Source organism: Polistes fuscatus, unplaced genomic scaffold (assembly GCF_010416935.1).
Source record: "Polistes fuscatus isolate 324 unplaced genomic scaffold, CU_Pfus_HIC Scaffold4, whole genome shotgun sequence".
Classification (NCBI taxonomy): Eukaryota; Metazoa; Arthropoda; class Insecta; order Hymenoptera; family Vespidae; genus Polistes; species Polistes fuscatus.
In genome coordinates, this window is record NW_025113118.1 from 6,817,752 (window position 1) to 6,843,190 (window position 25,439).

The 25,439-nt window shown below is 30.6% G+C and overlaps 1 protein-coding gene across 1 annotated transcript in view; it reads left to right on the plus strand.

Moving 5' to 3' along the window:
• The first annotated feature begins 2,614 nt into the window (after window positions 1-2,614).
• Window positions 2,615-25,439, plus strand: part of LOC122520770 (UNC93-like protein) — a 32,332-nt gene continuing 9,507 nt past the window's right edge. The window contains exons 1-3 of the mRNA XM_043641021.1: window positions 2,615-3,272; window positions 15,655-16,361; window positions 21,680-21,899. Coding sequence (XP_043496956.1) covers window positions 15,671-16,361; window positions 21,680-21,899 — 911 coding nt within the window. The 5' untranslated portion in view covers window positions 2,615-3,272; window positions 15,655-15,670. The remainder of the gene's footprint in view (window positions 3,273-15,654; window positions 16,362-21,679; window positions 21,900-25,439) is intronic.

A 25,439-nucleotide genomic window follows, 5' to 3' on the forward strand; every position in this document is an offset into this window, starting at 1 on the left:
TATCACTGGCGCCTATGCTACGTAATAACACATTGATACAAATGAAACAAATAAAGTAAAACCAAGAAGAAAATACATTAAGATAATACGTTTAAACATTTGGCAACGAATGAAGACAACTTGATTGATTTTTGACGTACTTTACATTCCTGTGTACACAAATTCTTTTATAAATTCCCCGATCGTTCTTAACGACGATTCATTGGTACAATCAATGAGAAGGAAAAAAAAACACTTTTCATATTTTTTAATTACAGAAGGTAGCAAATATTGTCATATAGATAAAATTAAAATATAATTTAATATTTTTTTTCAACCGAATACATTTTTATTTGATTAAATAAAAAAGATGTAATGGTTCTCTTATCACGGGTTGTTTTCAATGGTACTATTTCCTAGGAATTTCTAAATTTTATGTGTACTTTATTTTATATTAAATGACAGTAATGAAAGAATTATATGCACGTTTTCTTATCGTCGGATTAAGGATGAAAAATGACGAGTAGAAGAAGAAAAGGGGAGGTGGCATTCCCCCCGTCTTAGCAATTTTGCCATCATTTTTGTTCACGTTGAATCGTTCAACACATGGAATTATAATCGTTCGAAAACAGTGATACATCAACATGACGACAAAATAACGTGACTCACGGTCATAATAATTCTTTTTCTTTGTTAAACTTCATTGCAAAGTATTGACGTTACAAACTTCAAAGTAAAATTTATATTGAAATTAATTTATGTATCCCTATAGGACCTTATGGCTGATAGTTAAACAAGTGTTTCCCATATAACAATAATCATGAGAGATAAACTTTCATTGGCAACACATCGATTCATTTTTGTCATCGTTTACAAAACCTCGAACGAAGGTTATCCCGCGTCTATCTTTCGTGGTTTCGTTTGCTCTCATCTCGAAAATATCTGTTTTTTATTCATATCTACACATACTTTGATAGAATCAAGTTTGTATAACCATACGGAATTACGTATGGTAATTATGTACCAAGGACGTTTAAATATCGCCTAATTTTTATGATTTTTTTGTTCCATTATTTTTTGACGTGCGCCAGATGGGAAAAGACTTTAGCAATATGATTATATTAATTAATATCTTATCAAATGTGCCAGTAATTATGACACAAAATTGGAAAAATCAATTTTATGATATACTTTTTGTATATTATAAAATAAATTATCAAATAAATTTGTATAATTTTTTGATTAAGACCAAAATATCATAATTATCGGCACGTTAATAATCATACGGTATTCTTCTAAGTATTATCTTTGTTTTAATTTTTTTTTTTCATTTTTTATGACGAACGAAGATGTCACATTTCGTGAAGTTTTGAGTGAATTTTTGGAGTCATTGGCACGTTCGATAATCTATCGTGTCAAATGTTCAATACGTTCACGAATTACCTCGATTTCTCTAGTTGTGGGTGCGGATCATCGTGACAAGACTTTAGGATTGTTGTCAAGGTTAATATAAGAACAAAAAACTTTCGCATTAATATTTTATCTACAAATTATTTTCAAATTAGTTCAAATTTTTCTATCTCTAAATTTTTATTTCCATATTTGAAAGAAAATCTAATGAAAATATCATGGAAAATTTTGATTACATATGGTGCGATCGATTTTTCGCCATTTTTCTTTCCGTTCAATCTGAAATATTTTACTTACAACTCATTACTTTAATTGCAATGTTTAAGTTGCAACGTTTAAGTTTAGTATCGATTTTTGTAATGACAATAATCAAGAAAACATTACTTTTAAATAAATAAATTTCAAATAAGTTTAATAGTTGTTTAAATAAATTTGTGCAAAAAGAAATAAGTATCCGACAATTTACAGCAAATATCAAGTATTCCTATGTGTGCGTGTGTGTCTCTTATTAAAAATAATCTTAAATATATAAAATAATATAAAATAAATTATAAGACGTATAAATAAATCCGTATAAGAAAAAATCAAATATATCCGATAATTTACGTAAAATGCAGAATATTCGCACGCGTACGTATTTAAATAAAAATACATTCTTAAGTATTTAAAATAATATCAAAAACAAATGAAGACATATAGATTCATATAAGAAAGAATTATAAGTATCCCATAATTTACAGAAAATGTTAAATATTCTTACTCGTGTGTGTCTGTGTGCGTATGTGTATGATAGGTGCGATGAAGTATACGACATAGCGAACAATTAGAAGAAAAAGGATAAGTATGGTGTTTGACCGTATATACTTGGTAAAATATTTAAGTAAAATTGAAATGTTTCCTGAACGAAATACATGGCGAACAAAACGAGCTTGTGCGCATTGTAGAAAAAGAGAAATAGTAAGAAAAATGTATGGAAGGTAAGTAAGAAAGAAAATGAAGGTGTATATATACATGTACATGCACATACATGTATATATATAAGTTATGTAGCGTTTATGGTATATGCACGTATTGTTAGAAAGAGAGAGGGAGAGAAAGAGAAAGAGAGAGAGAGAGAGAGAGAGAAAAGTTAGAAGGAGAACGACAAACTCGAGTCGGCGAACCGAATCCGCTCACCGATTCCAAAGTCCGCTGGCAGGTTCAGTTGTCTTCGAACCCCCGAACTGTTCGGACGTAGCTCGGGTCGAGAGATTGTTTGAATTAATTTTTTAATTCGTTTATTAAATTATTAAACGTTTTTCTTTTTTTTTTAAATACACTCTCCGTCTCGTACTTTTATTTCAATCTATCTCTCTATCTCTTTCCATCTCGCGTTATCTCGTACTCTTTCTTGTCATCTATTGCGCGCACGCGTTCTCCGACTTCGTCAAGGGGGAAACAAAAAAAGCGCGCGAGAATCGAAATATCGAGGGAACGTTAACATCGATTTTGTTGGAAAATCGAGGATATTATTCGCGTGCGTGAAATTAGAGAATATCGTAATATTTCTCTCTTTTATTCTCCTATCTCTCTCTTTCTCTCTCTTTCTATCTATCCCTCAAATTTTCTCTATCGAGATAGACAAAGTTATAGAAAAACGGTCAATATCTCGAGATTAGGAAAAACGAGGTTCGATACGTCGCCGAAATCTAATTTACGATATTTCATTTATCGAATTTTATTAACTACGAAGACATTATTTTTACGATCATTGGAAGATACTTTTGCGAATACGGCTCACTCGATTTTCTTACGACGAGGAAGATCGACGAGAAAAAGAAGACGAAGGAACGGTGGACTTGGCTAATTCTTTCTCCAAGGAAAGATATCACAACTTTTAAAACGTAAGTAATGGTTTTGTTTACTTTACAATATTTCAACACTTATTTCGGCTTCATTTTTTTTTTAATGGAAGATAGGTATACACCTTCTCTTTCCTCAATTGTGAAAGTAAATATCCAAATATTTTCAGTATTTTATTCACAATCTGACGAATTCATTATCTTTTTTTTTTTTTTTTTTTTTTTTTTTCTGTATTTACGTCACCTTTCTGCCTCTTATCCTATTTTTTTTTTCTTTTTCTTTTTCTTTTATTTCTTTTTTACATGTCAAAGAAATGTTTCTTCTTCTTTGAGTTACGTTTGCTTTACGGTGCAAACGTAATGGCGTTGTTTTGACCATCAAAGGCTTATTTGGAACAGTGCCATTAAAAAATAATAGATTTCTCCGAGAGATATTTGTATCTCTCCTTCTCTCTCTCTCTCTCTCTCTCTCTCTTGCATTAATTTAGTCTTTGGAAATGACATCTATTCCCTCCTCTTACTCCCCCCTCCCCCTAACCCTCCTCCTCATAAGAAGAGAAAACACGGCAGAATTGTTGATTTGAATTCAAGAACATAAATCACAAATTTAGTTTTGCATTTGCATACGTGTGACTTGTTTTTCGTTACGCGAATAATAATTGCATTAAAAATAATAACTTTGAATTTAATCTATCTTTTTACTGTTTATCTGATTATTAATTTTAATTTACAATTAGTTGATAACTCAAAGCTTGTATTTCGTTTTTATTTTTTGTAATCTCTCTTTTTAAAACTATACTTGTTAAATGTAACTTCTTATGGTATTTTTTTTTTTTAATATTTTAAATTACATAATTATTACTTGAATTTTAATTACACAAACGAGATACTTGAGGAGGAAATGACAGTTTTGGTTGAAATTAATTTTTGTTACGTGCGACAACATTGCAATTGATTAGTTTGAAAAATTTCTTTTATTTTTATTTTATATATTTCTTTTTTTATTATAAATAAATGACATTTTAAAGTAATCCAATTGGTATAAAATTTATATGAATTTTAGAAACCATAAACGTTAACATGAAAAATGGCATGCAATCGTAATGAAATTCATGATATCTTTTACTTGCTTCCATTAAATTATAACATTAAGTATAATTTTTAATTTAATAATTACACATTTCAATTTTTATGCAATATTACACAAATTGACACGAATTTGAATTGTTTAAACTCTTACGTAATAAGGAATAATAAGAAGAAAAAGCACGAAGAAGAGTTAGGAATTTCGTATTCGACGATTACATTATTCTGTAATAACATTTTTCTTTTGTCTTGCTTTTATTTCCGACGATATATATTTCTAATAATTATTATAAGATTCTTTTTTTAATAATTTGTATCGATAATTGAGATCATCATTAAACCAAGTAGAAAAATATTACAATTGGGAGATTTTCTTTATCTTTTAACAAGGAATGTAAAAAAAAAAACAAGACAAAAAATATAAAATAGACGGGAATTTAGTACGGTTTAGTTTTAACGGTTTAATGATTTAACATTTTCTCGAAACGTTGAAATTCATTCCATCTCAGATTATATCGTAGATAATACAAATTTTTCGTAATATTATTATATTATTATTATATATTATTATATTATAATATATTATATAATATTATATTATTATATTATAATATTATTATATTAGCTAGTTATTCCAATCTTCGATAATTAATTATGTTAACATTAGAGTACATTACAAAGAGGCTCATACATGGTCGCGTGATTTGAAACGAGATGAAAGTTCATCGGCTCTTTTCTGTGCGGGATATTTAACATAATACATAAAACAGATATTGTATACTTGCATATACATACGTCACATATACACGCACATTTATTCTAGTGTGACACATTGCGAAGGAATTCAAATAGGCAACATTGTGTTAGGGGTATCAATTGATGCAGGTGCAGGACAAGTTTCGTTTCGTAATTCTTGCGAAATTCTATCTCACAGATTTTTACTCCTACCTTAAGAGGAAATAAAAAAGAACAAAAAAAATAATATAGTATCCAAGTTTGACGATCTATCACGGAAATGAATGCAATACACTGTTCGCGAATAATGCAAATAATATTTGAGTGGGTGGGTGTCTGGGAAAATAGGGAAAACAATTTCTTTTTCTGTAATAAGAAGAAAATATTTTGCTTTCAAACGATGAATGCCATTATTAGCACGCACACAAAAATACACATCAATATTAATTATAAATTTAATCTCACAGTCTCACACACACACACACATTGTGTTATGTCGGAGTATCAATTGATTTGATGCAGGTGCATGACAAGTTTCATTCCGTAATTCTTGCGAAATCTTATCCCACAGATCTGTATCCCTACCTTAAGAGGAAAAAAAAAAAGGAAAAATTTAATATCCAAGTTCGTGGGTGTATCACGGAAATGAAATGCAATACATGGGTGTCAGAAAAAGAAAAAAAGGAAAAATTTATTTTCTGGAAAAAGAATTAAAAAATATATTATCGTTAAACGATGAATGGCAAGCAATACTAGGAAATATGCATTAACATTAATTACAAATTCTATCAGAAAGTATGTTAAATTTAATTAATTGCCTATGTTTTACAAGTTTTTATTGTGTAACGTAGGTCATTATTAGAAGTGTACCATTAAAAAATAATTGATTGAGGTATATGTTTATATTTCTCTTTTTATATAAATTTAGATTGTTCATTAATTACATCTGTCTTCTCTCCTTTCCTTTTCGAGGAAAAGAAACTCTTATTTTCCAGGCACCCATTTATTAAAAATTTCTCAAGTGGCATATGTTCATCGATAATAATTTAATAGAAACACTGTTCCTCCGCTATCGTAATCAAAATGCGATTACGAAATTTCGAGATATTTTATCCGACTTGTATCTAATTATTATCTATCATATCTATTTTTCTTTTCATTTATCGGGCCACGATCAAACGGACTTTTACAAAATCTTCAACACTTCGAATATTACCATATACACGTAATAATAATAATAATAATAATAAAAGGGTGCTAATAATGAAATATATGATATAGCAATAAAAAATATCGTCGTAGTGTCGTAGTTGTTGGATTAATTTATCGAAGCAGAAGAAGAAGAAGAAGAAGAAGAAAAAGAAAAAAAAATTTTAGTTAGCTTGCAAACTAACAACAAGCGCACGTGACTTGGAATTGAGTTTCGTGTATCGAAACGTGAAAGGACGATATATGGGAATACGAGCTTAGTAAGATACCATCGTTTCGCATTTGAATTTCATAAAGCCTTGTCTTTACGCTGAAGTAACTACGAGGAATTTGCCCGTTGTCTTCTTGTCCCTAAACATTTTTCAACATGAGCCAACTGATAGAAACCATTTTCTTGATACCGTAGCCCCGAAACTTATACTCTGACCCAATCCAAGAAAAATATTTGCATTACATTTACGTTACGGTTTGCTTTTAAGAATACATTTGTATATATATACATATTTGAAAAACATTTGTTCCAATTGCCACGTGTGTAATGTTTCATATTTCTTTTTCTTTTTTTTTTCTTTCTCTTCTTGTTTTTGTTGTTGATCCTTATTGCTACAATTTAATAGCCACAAAGCTACGAGCTACGACATTTGTCTCGCAGTTGGTTATAGAAACCTCGATAAATATTTGATAACAAGCGCTCATGACGATCGTTTCAAAATATTCACGGAATATAAACTGATTGTGAAAGTTACTTCTCTTGTTCTTACCTCTCTCGGTGAGGAAACAAAACTTAACACGTTGACTGCCACGTCAAAAATTTTGCATTATGAGACTTAGAGGACGATCGAAAGAATTAATATACCCTATTTCATATTTCTTAAACAATATTTAATATTTCAATTACAATTGTACATTGTTTAATTGTGCATAATTTAGTTCACACTATTATCTAATTTATTACGATGTCCCAGAACGTTTTAGATTAGAAATTTATTCGTAGAAAAAAAAAAAAGGAATGTCACGAATATGTTCGAACACAACTTCGATTTTAATCTTGTTTAATTTGACATTATGGTAGGTCGTTAAGATTGCTTTCAATATTACGCATACACAATTACACGTATGTATATTCTCGATAAGAAGAAGAAAAAGAAAAGAATTTATCGTCCCAAGACCATAAATTCAAAACTTTATAAATATACATCAAGATTGATTATTAAATCTACTTCAAACTATGATTTAGATCATTAAAAAAAAAAAAACAAAAAAAAAGAAAAAGAAAAAGAAACAAAAAAATTACGAAAGATAGGGAATTTATTTAAATTAATTACGTGTAACAAAATCTTATAATTTTTGTAATGAACTTTTGAATTTGACCGAGACGAGTATAAGTAGAAATTACACACACACACACACACACACACATACGTAGCATAATAATAAATATAGGCGCACCTTTTCACCTGGCGATTCCTTGTAAAACGATCGAAACGTTCACAGGCTAATCCCTGACGACGACTTTCTAAACCGCAACGAATACAACGCGCACGCTCTGGCCACGTGGCTTCGATAATTCGTTTCACTGAAATACTGGTAAACAAGTTTTAAATCGGATGAATAACTTTCCGTCTCCGCCGTTAAATATTTCGGCTATTATTATTATTATTATTATCTCATTAAATATGTTATTATTATTAAGTTTATGTTATTTTGTTGTTGTTGCAATTTTATATAATCAAATTGGTCCAACGATCGCATCAATTTTTCATTTTATCTCGGACAAACAATATGGCGGATATTTAACGTTCGAAATATACATGCGTGAGTAATTTTGTTTGAAATGAAACATTATTATTTTCATGAAATAAACATTTGTTAATAATTTTATTACCTAATGTGAATTTTTAAACGTTGCATGAAAACGAACTGTTAATTTTGCGGTCCCTGGACTAATGTCGTTTGAGGATTTACCCAATAAAATCAAGTTTGAATTTGTTGTATCAATTCATTCGTCATTTTCTTGAAAAATTGTTTTTATTTTTTGTTTAACGTGAAAGGGTGTACCTTTTTGATTAAAACCGGGTCTTAAAGACCATATCTAAATACGCCCCTGAAGTGCTGATTCGTTTTTGTTGTAATCAATAAAATAATAATAATAATAATAATAATAATAATAATAATAATGTAATAATATAAATAACAGGAACATTATCTTACATACACGTATATAAATAAATATTGTAATCGAAACTTTCTTTATGCAAAAAGGTTTCCTTATCTTAGCATTAAACGAACGGAACGAGGTCGTCTTCGACCCTGGAAAGGCAAAGAAAGGTTTTCGTATTTGTAACGAAGGCTAACGTGATTTACACTACGTTCATTCTCGACATGTAGGTTTACGATAATAGTGAAAAAGATTTTCTAACAATGTCGGTTATCGTACGAAATGAAGCAGAACTATTTCATACTAGTTATTTCACAAAAATTCCACTCGACCGATTTTCATCTAGATAATTATACTTAGATTAGTTGTTTCCTAATACATAATCCTAATACTAGAGCTATTGTTTTCATTAAAATAATTAAGAATCTATAGTAAAGGATAATTTTTGCAAATATTTCAACTAATCGATTAGTTTCATTCCTTGTATATTCCAGTATCAAATCAAATTCATGAATATTTTTCATTTAATATTATATGTATCATCGTCATTATTATCATTATCATTAATTAGTATTATTATTGTTTTTGTTTTTATTAGTTTTACTAGTAATAAAGTTAGTTTAGTTTTTTATTAGTTTACTAGTAATAAATTTTCTATCAAATCATATAATCATTCCTTGTTGCTATAGTAATAGGAAATGATTTATCTTAAATTATTTCTATTGCTATAATTTTTATTTTATTATTGCTGTCATTTTTAATAGAATTATTCTTTTAAGATGCTTACATGTATACGTGTGTCTAAATTTAAAATTGTCAAAATACAGTAAGTGTTTGATTTTGTGTTGTTGTCTCTTCCAGTCAATTTGTAAACATATTTTACATTATTCAGCTTATTGGATAGTTGATTCAGAGCTAAACAGAATTATCAAAATTCACTCAGTGAATTATCCTACATATATTATAAGTCTGATTTGTATGAATCCTGATTTGATGTTGCCAATGTTTTATTTGGATATTGATTATGATGCACCAGTTTTTCCTATATTTATGTATTTTTATTAATTATATTATTATACACTTATTACTTTATCGATGTCGTGGTTTTTTATATAAATTCCAACAGTTTTTTCCATAAGTACGACTTATATATTTTTGTTACTTATTACTTTACTAATGTTATATATATGAGTGTTAGGTACGAGTATATCAATTACATATTTTATTCTATTTATTTCATTTTGTAATATGATATTCGATCTATTATGTATTATTTCTAACAATATCTATTTCGTTAACTGTGTAATCGTTGGTTCGTTATTATTATTATTATTATTATTATTAAATAATTAATTAATTAATTAATCATCATTTTCATTATTATTATAACATAGGGTATTCATGACGTTTTTATGCATACATTATTCGCGTTGGGAACTCGTCAAAGCTGACATAGCATTTCTGTGACCGTTTTATTCGGTTTCTTTTTTTTGCGGATCAATTTACAAACAATGTCGGAGACAGAGAGAGAGAGAAAGAGCCATGGGAGAGGGGGGGGGAGAATAAAACGGGCCGAATAACTGCTTTATTTTTGAAAGTGGAACGTATGGTTCCGGACGAAAGTTGTCGTATTTAATTTTTACAAAATTACATGACGCGTAAAATAAACAAAAAGTTGTATATTTAAAAGAAAAAAAAAATTCAATTTTTTTTTCATTTTTTTCTTGAAATGAACAAGAAATTGCATTGTTCGCGGGTTTCGCGTACTCGAAGCTAAAAACTCGTGAATAAAAGGAAACCGAAAGTAAATACCAGCGATTCCGTTTTCACGAATTGAAATTCCAGAATAATTGGGTGAAGGGTAGGGGAAAGGAATTTGATTTGATCGTATGGCGCCGGAAAGAAAGAATTGGTGGCGCTAAGAAAAATATTTCGTTCCCGATTAAAATAAAAGTTCGAAGGACGTTTGTACTCGGCAGGAGGATAACTGGTACAGCCCACCTTACGATTATTCTTACGGCTTAGTCGTCGTTGGTTCGCGAGGTGAATTCCACCCGAGAGCCAAGGTTTTGCGGATCGAGTTTCTGCATTTTCATCGTGAAAGTCGACATCGGTCTCGCGAGTAAACGACAAAAAGAATAGCAAAGAAAAAGAAGAAGAAGAAGAAGAAGAAGCAAATAAGCAACGAGAGGCGCCTTGCATCATTTATTTTTTAACTTAACGGCTAACCTTTTGAGCAATTGCAAATTTAATTTCTACCAAAGAGTGTCTAGAATCTAACATCTACCATTTTTTGTTGCTTTTTCCTTTTTATTAAGAGAAACAAAAATTGTAACGATCAGTGGTCCTAGCGAGAAAACGGAGACAAAATTCGTATTTGCGAATTTTTTGCAACTTATTAGACCACTTTCAAAATTATCTGCACTATTGGTTTACAATTCTTTTTTTTTCTTTCTAATTTTAATGAATAAATGATCATTTATATTAACTTTAATTTTCTTTTCTTTTTTAGAAAAGTTTTGCGAGATAATCGCAGAATTCGTAGAGAAATTCTATCAATCGCAACACACGATCGTTAATTGAGATCGATAAGAGTTTAGTCAGCATAGTACGCACATGGCTAGTACTACTGATTATCTGTTTACGTATGAGTGTTATTTGCGTGTGCGTGTTTGTGTGTGTGCACGTTCAAAATAAACACACCCGAGACGATCGAGAAATCAAATTTGTTTTGAAATATTCAGACTAATGAAAAAACGATTACAGTTTCAGATTGTTTCTAATCTATTAGTGTTTTGATTGATGATAAGTTCAATGCGTCATTGAAATATTTCATTTTAAAATACGGCAAATGTTCTTGCTTATTTCGTCGTATTTTTTGAAATTTCTTGTTTTTAGAATTAAGAATGCTGTTATTACAGCAATGATGTTTTGTCGGAGAGACACGTTTCGGTTTGATGCGTTACTGATTACCCAGCACGTAGATTCTAAATATTTGCTGAATTGGCGGTGATTTTTATCGTTGCATAGGTTCTTAGAAAATGAGAGAATGCACAACTTAAGCAGTTTCTTAGTAATAGAAATAAATATTGTAAAAAATATTTTATCATTTAAATGATTTTATATGTTCATCATTTTTTCAATTTTAATATCTTTTTAATTATCAGCGTTATTCTATTGTTATTTATTTATTATTATTATTGTTGTTGTTATTTAATTGATCGTCATCATTTTAATCTGATTTTTTTCATATGAATTCTTATTTATTTTATTAATTAAAAAAGGCACACCTTGGCGGAATAAAACATTTGATGAAGAATTTAGCGCAACAAATAGATAAGAAATATAAAAGACAAATAAATATGAAAAAACATTTACGAGAAAAGAAAGTGTTGTCGCGCATATGCGTTATTTTATACAACACGAATTCTATTGTTATCGCCCCTACCTGGCACGACCGGATCCTCGCTACTAGTTATGCAATGTATAGATTATATTTTGCCTTGTTTCACTTTGTAACTTCGTTACCTTCGTGTCTATGTGCCATCTTTAAACAGTCACTTGCGAACGTCATTACAACCGAATAAGACGTTTTTTTATATTTAATAACCGAACAAGAGCGTATTAACTCGTTGATTTGTTTATAACTTTCTTCCGTATTTCATACTTTTTATCCCTTAAATTAATAATAATAATAATTAAATATCATATCAAATTTCATTCGAACGTGTGTTATAGAAAATCATGATTTTTTTCTCAAAAAGAAGTATAACCTCAAAAAAAAACAAAAAGGAGAAGAAAATATGAACAAATTGATTATTTAGATTTTAAAATGATTACGTAAAACAATCGGAAGTATAATTAATTTGCATAAGAAATGGGGAAGTAGTCTAATAAAAGATCGTGCATGGTAAGAAGGAGGGATTGTTTTATTTTCGAATCTACCGATCGAGATGGAAAGCAGTCGTTCGTTAACGACGAATAAGAATAGGTATTCGAACGAGGTATTCGAAAATAAACGTAAAACGGTGAGCGGGTGGTCGGGGTAAAGAAGATAAGAGGGAGTGGCCGAGGATCGGCGATCTCTCACAATCAGTGGCACTTAATTGGGATGCGCGACGCGGCTTGTGTCACGGCGCGGCACCGACCGGTCACGCACTCGAATCGATTACATCGACGACAAACGAATCTACGAGCGTGCTCTCCTACGTGTTCTTTTCCATTCTTATAATAAGACTAACGAAATAAAAAAGAGAGAAGGGGGGGAGATGTACGGGACATAAATACATGTGTACGTAACATGTGATTATAATGCAGCGGTGCGAGCTTGTAATTTGAAATTTATGAATACTTTTAAACCGATCTACCTAACGCATTTTAATTTCATCCTAAGTTCTTAATAATCTAAGCTAGTCAAGGATCTTAACGCTTTATTGACCGTTCGTAGTTGACGCTGCCCACTCGCTAAATACCGGCTTAGTCGCGCGCGCATTTACTCCCAATACCGGCTAATTTTCCAACTGTACGAAAACCGTCGATAGCTAAAAGCCGATTAATAGGCTACCGGTCGATATGCGTTGGCAATCAAGAAGCCGATTAATAGGCTAGCGGTCGAAAAACGCTGGAAATAGGAAAGCCGATAAATAGGCTAGCGGTCCATAAAGTGTTAAGGATCAAATTGGATAGTTTGTTCAATACTGATTAGTTAGTCAATCCTGACTAACCAGGTTTTTCATTTGATTCGTTTGCGAATTGAATATAAATTTGTTAACAATGTCTTTAGAAAGATTATGAATATCAGCAAATTAACAATCATTTTCATTAACTTATCTATGCAAGATACTTGTACTTGTATATGCACATACCATTAAATACAAGAGTTTACTAACAACGACAATGACAACGACGACGATGATGCACGATGGTGAGTTGCTTGGTGCAACTCGGCTTTGAGGTTATCCGCAAGGACGTCCACATAACTCATGCTCGGTGTTAACTCAAGCTGATCGACTTGCGTCGATTCGAAAGTGCAAGGCGGATCGCTTTGACTTCTCAATTCCCTCGCCCTCTCGCTATTTTCATTAAACTTAAACCATTCATTCAAGTTACGTGTCTTAATCAGTCAACTTGATTAAGACGACTCAATATTTGCGCATTTTATTTATTTTGAAAATTATTCTATCATTTCGATTAATGTAACGTTTAAAAAAATTGTATAAAAAACTATAATTCTAAATATATATATAATCTTTAATAAATATCTTTAATAAATCATTAATTAATAAAATTAAAAATAATTGGCCATTATAATAAATCGTAGAAATAATACGTGATCGTTAAACAACTCGTTCTTTTCCTGATATCGAATTAAACAATATTACAACTCATTTTTGATCATCGAGTATGAAAATTAAAGAAATTATGCAGCTGCGATTATCTTACGAAATTATGCATAAATTCACGTACGAATAAGTCAAATTGTTGGATGGAAAGAATACTGTAATATTACTTTAGTCATCGCTCTGATAAAATTATCATTAACTTTGCATGTTTCTTAGTATTTCTTTTGTTTTCTAAGGAAAATGAAAGGAAAACCTGTTCGACAAGAAGCGTGATCTGTAAAAATAAGAAAAAACACCAATATATTCTAATTGATTTAATTGATTCTTTTATTCGCGCGACTTTAAGACAAATCATTGTAATAAAAACATTGATTTATAATGATTAATAAATTCATTCAAAAAATGAGAATACTAAAAAACGAAAAAGTCGTCTGGGTTCTTCCGATTGTTTACAAAAAAAGAAAAAACAAAGGATTAACGCGAATAATCAAAATAGAAAATAATACACTGCATTTTAGAAGAGGAAATTTATCAAGGTAATCCGCTGAAGTTGAACTTAACGACATCAGGCTTTGTTCAAAAACGACTCTGACAGGTTTGACGTCACGCGTAAAGATATTAACTTGGCATACTCACGAAGAATATAAGATAAAGCACGTTCGATCGGTTTTGATCATTATGATTTTTACGAGAAATCCCAAAGCGCATATAAGAATGTAGTACGTGGTTAGACGTGTAGTAAAGTAAGTTTTAATAGATAATAAATAATACAAAAAGACAGATTTACAGTGTTTATCCCCATTAAAGCAACAACGAACACATTTTCCAAAATATTTCAAACAAACACCAACTATAGATCAATTTTATACTGAAGCAATCCAAACTGAAGAACATTTTTATTTTCATACGGTTTCTTTTGATTTCAAGATTACATTTGTATTTTTACGTATTCGTGTTGTTATATGTTGCTGTTATCATGTGTAATCTTACTGTTCCATATTTTTCTTTAATTTTTTTTACTCCGAATGGACAGAAGCTGACACATTTGAGATGGTGAATATTTATTGTTGGTCATAAAAATTTGGATAAAGTTATTGTTGCTGTAGTAGATAGAAGGCTTAATGCGAACAATAGCAAAAACCAGTGATCTGGCAATTAAATTGGCACAGGAAGTTCTATACGTCAGCATATAGTCAGGATAGTATTCTCTCTCTCTCTCTCTCTCTCTCTGTGGTATATTATAAAGAACGACGTGTACGTGCAAACGATGTAGCGACGGTAGTGACGGAGACGTATTGCCATAATCTGCACGCATCGGTGTATTCTATTCTATGAAAGGTAGGAGAAAATTGCATAAATATAATCAATGTTTGAACGAGAGGATGAATCGTCGAGGTAGTTACCGAGACTCTTACGTGCTGTACTACGATTATAATTGTACGCACTCGTGCAGATCGTTTTCATCAAGTAGATATTACCGGTAGCGAGAAATAGTCGATGTTGTTCTCGATCGCGATAGAAAACAGTAAACGGTATATCTAGAAACCAATGCAAAGTTAGTTTTTCGATCGGTAGGTATAACGTGTTGTGTATATACTGCATACATCATTTTTCATTATCGGATAATCACCTTGGAAGTTATACACAATTCATAGGTGAGTCACGCATGAATTTTCATCATTTTTATGAGTCGGTAATAATAATCGGCGCGTTTCAACGTTGTTAAAAAAAGCTTTGTTTACTTAGATCGCCTTGAACGACTATAAAGAAATATTTCTTTACGCGTAAACAACAATCTTTGTACTATTATAATTTTTAACAATAATAAATAATTCATAGTAGAAAAAATAAAATATTCAAAAATATTCAAAAGATATTCGTTATTCTTTCGCAGGTAGCCGAAACGTAAAATGGTGGCTTCGCAGAATGACGGGGGAAGAAGTGTGGGCGGCGGGGGTGAAAGCGAAACCGTTTACACGGTGACGGTGAGTGGTGTGGGTTACAGAAACGAAGGGTACAAGGACGATGGTAACGACTGTATACCACCGGAACCACAAAAACCACCGCAGTTACCACCACCGGAAGATGATACGCAATCGAGAAAATTTAAACTTTCCCGGGGTGAGAAGTGGCGGATTTTGAAGAACATTGGGACAGTCTCGGTAGCGTTTATGGTGCAGTTTACTGCGTTCCAAGGGACGGCTAACCTTCAATCGTCGATAAATGCGAGCGATGGTCTCGGAACTGTTTCCCTTTCGGCGATTTACGCAGCCCTCGTGCTATCTTGCATATTCGTACCGACATTTCTCATCAAGAGGTTAACCGTTAAATGGACGCTTTGCTTGTCGATGCTTTGTTACGCGCCTTACATCGGTTCGCAATTTTATCCAAGATTCTACACCCTAGTGCCGGCCGGGGTCTTGCTCGGTCTCGGTGCTGCACCGATGTGGGCAGCAAAAGCAACCTACTTGACACAAGTCGGTGGTGTTTATGCGAAACTCACGGATCAACCGGTCGATGCGATCGTAGTCAGATTTTTTGGATTTTTCTTCCTTGCATGGCAAACCGCTGAACTCTGGGGAAATCTCATATCTTCGCTCGGTAAGTTATTTATCTATTTTATTATATCCTTTCCTTTCTCTTCTTTCAACCTTTCCCACTATCCCAATTAATATAGTTTAGCACTTTACGTAGTATACGCTAACGTGTTGTCCGTTTTACTTGACACTTTTCTCCGCTTATTCAGAGATTTCAATGAATGGGCAAGGCAGGTCGTGTGCGATCGGAGTGCCGGCTATTAGTATTTAAGTAGTTTATGATTGATTCGAGGAAGTCAGACGAGATGACCGATCAAACGCGAACTCTTTCCCTTAGCAGGCCATGCTCAAGCACGAGGTCGTTATACACACGCGTATAGATCTCATAAACGATGGGATGTTTGTCTGTCGTTGTGAGAGAGAGAGAAAGAGAGAGAAAGAGAGAAAGAGAGAGAGAGAGAGAGAGAGAGTGAGCGAGTGAGAGCAATAAGGAACGCAAGAAGAAACAAGATTTATCCGGTATAAACTCGCGATAGTCGGTTTCCGTACCACTTCGTACACATTCTCCGATACCGTGTTGTTAGCTACCAATAATCCTATCCTTTCTTTTTTTTCTCGATTTCTTTTCTTTGCCCGACTATCTCTCTCTCTCTCTCACTCTCTCTCTTTCAGTCATCTAATAAACTAAAATCATGGACAGATTAATTCGATGTTTAATTAGTAAACAAATTTTCACGGCAAAATGTATTTTTTGTAATTATCCTTTTTTTTAAATTATTCTAATATAAGTTTGTAGAAATTACGAAGTCTTTCTTTTTTTTTTTTGAATGAAAATTCCTCGGTAGATTTGAATTTTAGCGCCGTGGTATTTCATTAACCGTTATCATTGACAAAGTATAGAATTGACATAAGCTTGTACGGGTCGCGCGGGAAAAGATCTTTTAAAAGCGGTATAATACCTATTATTAGCATTGCCACTACGGTGAAAGTTTTCTCCTCTCGCGTTGAGTTCCTGAGTATGTGTGTGTGTCCGTGCATGTGTATATCGTGCTAGCAGGTATGCGTCTATTGGCCAACGTGAATTCCACAATGGCGTTTTAGTTTCGCGCGCAGGGAATATTATTAGGTTACCGCTAGAGTCATTTAAATACTTTGGGAAAATTCGATAAAATAACTCAAATTATCGTTAAGAGTATAAATAGTCAATTAATTTTTAATTAAATATATAATTTTATCTCATTATCTATTTTCTTGTAAATTTGTAATTTAGTCATTTATACGAATTTGTTAATTGTGATAAAAAGTCTGATGCAAGTATTGACGAAAGTATTTGTAGCCAATGGTATATCATTTATTTTTATATGTCGACTCAATCTAAGATATTAATGCATCATTGTCCGCATTCAGTAGATAACCTACTTTAGATAGCTATCACATTTAAAACAATTACCAATGAACAATTTTCTGAACCATTGTTGCCGTCTAGTAACTTTCAAGATATCATAAATTGTTTTTTTGTATTTAATCTTGATAAAAAATAAAGTTGCATGCAATGATGTATTAATAGAGTCTACCATTTTATTTTTAAATTATAGAAATCTTTTGTTTTATTTTCATACAATAAATCCATAATCTCTGCATTGCGACAAAAGATAACAAAATACTTTTTATATCTCGTCAAAGACTTAAATTGAATTTAACTTATTTTTATTAATAAAGATCAATGATTTCTAATCCGTGTTATTAATCGATATTCAAGTTATTTTTATACAAACGAGATGATTAAATTGAAAATAAATGAACGCCATTTGTAGAACGTACGTTATTTTCATCCTAGCGTTAGATTATTTTTTTGCTTTTTATTAAACTTTGTCATTAGAAATTTTTTTCGTTTTAGCAATAGATATTTTAAACAAGGTTTCTTATAAATTAGAATAAAAATGCGATCTTCCTATCCGAGAAGAATTCGATTCGAGACACGTATGTCTCAAAAGAAAATAAAAGTTTAACACGTTTCAATTGTCGTGTACGATAATTTCGACATAAGACGAGGAGAAACTACAAGTTGCTCGGTAATAAAGTTTCTTCGACAGATGAAGGGTTAGAATTTGCGTTAATAACTAATTATTAATCGTTCCTTCGTAAATATTGTTTATAAATAAGCGTTAATATATAATTTTCTCCAATCAAAAGATCTCTCTCTCTTTCTCAATTCTAAATATTACGAAATTCAACGATTTAAAGATTTTAATTGATTGTTTCGTATATGTAAAAATGTGTAAAATATCTGATGAATTCTATTCATGCATTATTATCATACATTTATAATCAGAACGAATGAAATTACCTTTCCCAATAAATCATTAACTATGAACAAGATAATCACATAATTTATCCTATAATTTATAATCTAATAAACAAACATATCACTCGAATTCACAATAATACGCTTTCTCTTATCTTGATTGACCTAGATAACACATTCGTTCGTTTATTTACAAAAAAAAAGTTGTTATAAATATGTCTTATGAAAATGAGACTAATAATTGTTCAGATTAAAGTTTTCACATTACAACAGTTTATCGCAAGATAATGAAGTCAAATTTGATCGAATAATAAATTTATATCTTATAAATTAGATAAAATGATTCGTTCAAAGTATCGTGCTAATATTTGTTAGAAATTTTCTTCTCGGTGAAAAATATTTGGAAACAAACATGATTCGGTTTTTACGAATTCGTAAAATGAAACGAAGTGCAGTATATCATTCATTTAGAACGCATGAATTTTGTCGTAAAAATTTCGCTGCGCAAATAAGTTTGTCGTTCGTTGTAGATATCGTTTAGGATGATAATATATGTTTGATTTATTTGGTAGAGTTGTTGTGTTTGTGCTATTGAGCTTCTAGCGAAAAGATCCTTCTAGAAAAGTCGAAGTAAATGCCAGGAAACGATACGACGGATGAGAGCGCACGTTGATCGTTTCCTTCTTTGCATAGTCGTGTATATATCAACGCGTTAACAGCATTTATACAGCTGCGAATGAAACGCTTTCTCGTTATCGTTACGAGTATGCAATTCTATACCATGTGTATGATAATTCGAAAGATTTGAGAGTTTGTTATCGATATACCAAGAAGTTCATTTATATTCTCATATTTATTTTAAAAATCTCAACTAATTGTATCATTCGAACAAAGAAACATACCGTTCCAATCAAAATTAACACATTCGAGATTGGAAATGCAATTCTCTACGTCATCTCAAATTCGTTATCTCAAAATGAATATACCCTTGACGTATCAGTATTCTCTCTACGTCATTATAATATTATTTAATTTTATTATTAATTTAATCGAGACTCAATGTTGTTTCATACTTTGTTTGTTGTTTTTTTTTTTATAATTATATATTTTCCTGTTAAGTTTTTTAACCGAGGACTTGATAAATGATGCAAATTAATTTAAATTTGATGCATCATTAATTTCTCTTCATTTTTTTTTTTTTATTCGAGATGATATATTCGGGATTCCCAATCTTTAATAATCGCTTAATAAGCAAATCGTTATTTTGTGTATTTAACGTTATTACGTAAAATATAAATTGTTTTTTCAATTAAAAACTTATATTCGTTTATAATAATAATAATAATATTATAGTAATTAAATAATATGTGCATAATACTTTCGTTATAAGTATTATACACTTAATTTTAACTGTATGCGTCATCCTTCGAAATAATTCTTAAATCTTTCATCAATAATGGCTAATAATAATAAGTCAAATTATTGATAATATTATTTTTTCATTTATTAATACATTTAATATTTCAAATAAATTATATATCTATTGTATCTGACTAAACGTTACAAAGAACAAAATCATATATCATTTTCAATGTACAAAATGTACCGTGTTTAGATCGTCCTCTTGAAGATGATTAATTAATTTACAATAACAATTAATTAATTAATTAAATTCGAATATTCACGATCATTTGAAACACCTCGAATTCTAAATACGACAAACAAATTTTCATTCATTTACCATTGAGAAAAGCTACAATTATTTTCCGAACAATAACGTAACAACAACAACAAAAATAAGAAAATTAGGAGGAGGGTAGGGGTATGGAAAAGAAAGGATTCTGAAATGATGGTTCGATCGTGTCCCATATAATATAAATTATTATGGGCGTAATACCGTTGATTACCATGAGATATTAGTCTAACCGTGACATCGATATCTTTCGATTACTTGAAACGTGGAGAGAGCTAGCAAGCAAGTACAATCGATTTACGATTGACTAACACATTCGTAGGTGCACATAACGAGACATAGTATCGCATATCCTCTACGATCCTATCAACAACCTGATGATGCAACCTGATGTATAAAGTTCTCTCTCTCTTTTTCTTTTTTTTTCTTTTTCTCTTTCTCTTTCTCTTTCTCTGTTATCATAGTATTATAATATCATCATTTCATTCGACTTAACTGTCGAGTTATCGATTTATCCAACCTCGCTATAAAATTAATCTACACTACCGTACAGACAAAAATTCAAATTACTCACTGATTTCCATTAAATTATATTTCAAAAGATTCTCAATATTTTCTTACGTCCATTAATGTTCTTTTATAATTTACACACCCAGTTTTAAACCAATACTCGGAACGAACTTTCCTATCGGGAGACATCTTTTACTAACTTTTACTAGAAATATGAACAAATAATACTCAATTGGAAACTTAGGTACAATTATAATTGCTTTTATGGGATTCTAAATAATAGTAGTTTGTTTGTTCTTTTTTTTTTTTTGAAAGGTAATTCGTATAAAAATATTCGAACAAAGAAATAATGTAAAACGTCATAAGTTTTTTTTTTTTTTATTGATTAATTATATTACATTGGTTATTTCAAATGTATTTATTTTGTTGTTGTTGCTTATAAATGTTCTATTTCTTTGAATTTACTCAGAGATTCCAAACTATTGGCCAGTAAATGTAACTAAGCTTCTTCGTTTGTATACTCGAGAACACGACACCTCGATAGAATACGATCGAGTCAGGCCGTGATTTCCGGTGTAATACTGTAATCAACCTTTTTGATCTTTTCTCTTGATCCTAACATCACCTTGACGACGGAACTAACAATTAAAGCCCATACGAAGCGCGTATTTAATGTTAAAAGTAAAAAAAAACATTTTTGTTTGTACAAACACATATTACATTGCGATTTCTCTTTAGATTTATATTACCCCCACTGTTTTATTTTCTTTCTTCTCTTATATTTGACTTTCTTTATAAGGTATATCTTATAAATTAGACATTTAATTTAACTTGATTTAATTTAATGTAATTACTTTTTTTATGTGTTTTTTAGTACTGAGCGAGGGAGAATTTGGCAGCAGTGGTGGAAATAGTACCACCAGTTGGAATAAAATCAAACTATGCGGCGCCGAATTTTGTGTATTTGGTAATGGAGCACACGATAACTTGGAAAGACCACCGGAATCAGAGATTTACGAGATCTCATCAATTTACTTGACTTGCGTCATCGTCGCAGTAATCATCGTCGCTCTTTTCGTCGATCCTTTATCAAGGTAAACTTTTTAAACGAAACATCTTATTGTTTTCAATTTTATCTAATCTCATAGAATCATCATTTAGTTCATTACATTTCTAATAAACTAATTTATTCGACAAAATCATGTTAGAACATTTAAAGTTTTAAAATTAATTTCCAATTATTATTCTTCATGATTAGAATTTTATAAAATGTTTAAAATTTTATTTAATTTTATTTATCATTATTTGGGTAATAATTTAAAAAAAAAACAAATTTCTAACAAAATAATCTTGAACTTTTAATAAAACGTTGATGATAAAACTTATTTATCATATTATCAGTCATAATATATTTACGATTAAATTTAAAAAAATCATTTCAATTCGTATTCCAATTCCGTGATCAAAAATTTCTAGTAATTTCGTTTAATTTGGATTTTAATGAAACGTTTCTAAAGAAATCGAATCAAGAGGAAGGTTAATTTGTATACGTCGGACCATTTCTCGGAATTTCGTTTGTATAATTTGTCCGCAAAATAGTAGCAAAGGATGATACGAAGCGTCGTTTTTTTCCAGAGGAGTATTACGAAACCCACCTTAATGAGCGAGTATCGCGAGATCCGTGGGTATCCCCCTTCCCAACCCTCCTCCTCCCTCTCTCTTTTTATTTCTCTCTCTCAACGCGATATCGCCATAAACATTGCTCTGTTCATGATTGCAAAATAGCGTACATCCTGACAGGATACACAGATGCAAAGCCACCGACCACGTCGTTACGTAATCCCACGATCGTAACGATCGCGATTTGTACTTATTAAAAATACTACGACGGCTAATCCAAATTACTTTGCTTCTTAATACAAAACTTAAACGATTGATTACCACTAAAAACATCAAACTAATGTGTCTGAATTGATCGAAAAATTAATTCGTTAGTTTATAAATCTTATTTTATGGAACACATAATGGTACAAAAATAATAATAATAAAACATAATTTTCGAAAAGAATGAGTCGTCGTAGAGAAAGAAAAAACATTTTTGTTAAGAAGTCATTAATAGGAACGAATCATCGTCCTGACGCGGAAACGAAATAAAAAGTGTTTTATTGAAAATTATTGATTAAATTGGCTTGTAAATCACTAATCCAATCGTTGCTGCGGTACAAACATCGCATGAGTCAGAATCAATGCTTTTCTTTTTGTTTTATTTTCCTTTCTATATTATGACCAAAATATTGTAATAGTATAAACACTCGATTTGTTTTATTTTCTTTATACAAATTCTAACCTAAAATATGTTGGTTTTCTCGCGAAGAAAAAACAGGTAAAAATATCAACATCGTCGTTTCACTTATGCCGGATGTATGCAATATTTAATGGCAGCCCGTTGATCAAATTATTATAGTCGAAGTAGGTTGGCTGGATCATTTGATGTGTTGCGAAGTATTCATGGAAAATCTCATTTTCGCGTGTTAGTTAAACGAGAATCTAACAACGAGTACGTACGCGCGCACGTGCAAACTTACTATACCAAACTACTGCAAAATTTCTTATTGATAATTAGATGCACGATTATTAAGATACAAAAAGATGTCGTTAACGAACACTGTAATTTCATACAAATACGATTTACGTTAATAATACGCGAACAATGTAAAACCTTTCTTTACTTAAAAAAGAACAATATATTTTTATCTTAAATTCATAAACAATTTCATTTATTCGTTGGCATACGAATTTATTTATTTATCTTACCCTTTCAATTTGTCTTTCATAGAACACGGAACGAAAAAGTTTGTAAAATACGATCGATAAATATGATTTAATCGTGAATCTATAAAAAGGATGAATATATATATAAATCAATGATAATATATTGAAATTAATGATAATCAACGGACAAATTCTCCGATTGAATGAAAAATTATTAACATCTTTATAACAAACGTTATCATTCCGAAGTATAATGAATAATAATTCGTTCTATATATATAAAAATATAATTTGAATAATTGCAAATATAATTTGAATAATTTATATTAGCATAATACGATTAACAGGTATCAATGATAAATTTCTGCGTTGATTAAAATGGCAGCTATCTTCTCAACTGTAGAAAAAAAGATTTTAAAAAGAAATCGACGAAAAATAGAAAAATATTCATAAAAAAAAAAGTGTCGTATTTGATTCGTCATTTTTCTATGACACGAAAAACGAAACATATATCGTTTTATTTATACGACTTTAAAACCGGAAACGGATATGTATCCTAGGTTCAAGAGAAACATGTCTCTTTTTCTTTGATATCATGCGGTCCTGGGATATTACGAATTATAATTGGCTACCTCTAATGATTCTTAACCACTTCGTGCAAGAAGCGGAGGGGATACTTTGAACGATCGCATGAATGAAGCACCGTGCCACCGGACGGCATTGCTCGGATTGCGTAATCAAACAGGAATTACAAAATTTGCATTTTTTGATCGATGCACGTGTAACTAAATGTGTATCTCTTTTTTTTTTCCAATGCTACGTTAAACTATTATGTTTCTTTTAACGTAACTGCATCCGATCAATGCTTTATTATTTTTTTTTTTAATAATGCAAAACGTTTATTTCAAATTCACGCGAACCTTCCTTAAAGTTTAATTTAATTATTTTTCTGCTAGATTCTTTGGAAATTGGATTTAATGATTTTTTTTCTTAAATATAATACAATTTTCTTTCATTTAAAATCAACGATACAAAACCTTAAAATTAAATTTTAATTATTTCTTCGATTGATTCCTTGAAAATCGATTTATTTCTTCTTTTTTTTTTTCTTCTTTTCGTTCAAATGCGATACTTAAAGTTAAATTTAATTATTTCTCAGATCGATTCCTTGCAACTTGATTTAATTCCTTTTTTTTTTTTTTAAACGATGCTCTTAGAATTAAATATAATCATTTCTCGGATTGATTCTTTATAAATTTATTGGTAATCGATTAAATCCTTTCACTTATAAGTGAGTAGATAATGATTACACTGCCACTGCAGTGACGGGTCAATTGAGTGTCTGCATTTTTTTTTTTTATATCATGGAAGGTTACTTGATGTTTATCCTTTATATATTATTTCAAATTAAATTACGAATAATTGTTAACAAATATTTAAACGGATGAATATACTCGTTGTCAATTATTCTTACCATTCGGTGTAATATTATCGTTCATAGAATTAATTAAATAGAATTCTGAAGAAAAATCTGTATGCAAAAATATGATATTATTTGAACAGAAAAATATAATCAATTTATTGTTAATAAAACAGTGGTTTAATGACACTTAATCAACGAAATGTATAAATGTGCGTTAAATGGTTGACTCGTATCCCTTAAAAGTAGGCAATACTTTGAACAGACGCAACATCTGAGCGTATCTTCTCATCGTGCTCGTTATTTTTCCTATTTTTATTTTCTGTAAAAAAAAAAAGAAAAAAGAAACAAGAATAAAGAAAACAAAGTCTGTGATATCTCCAGATACTACGAGCGATATTACGTAAAGTTGTTAGAAAAAGAGATAGAAAGAGAGACAAAC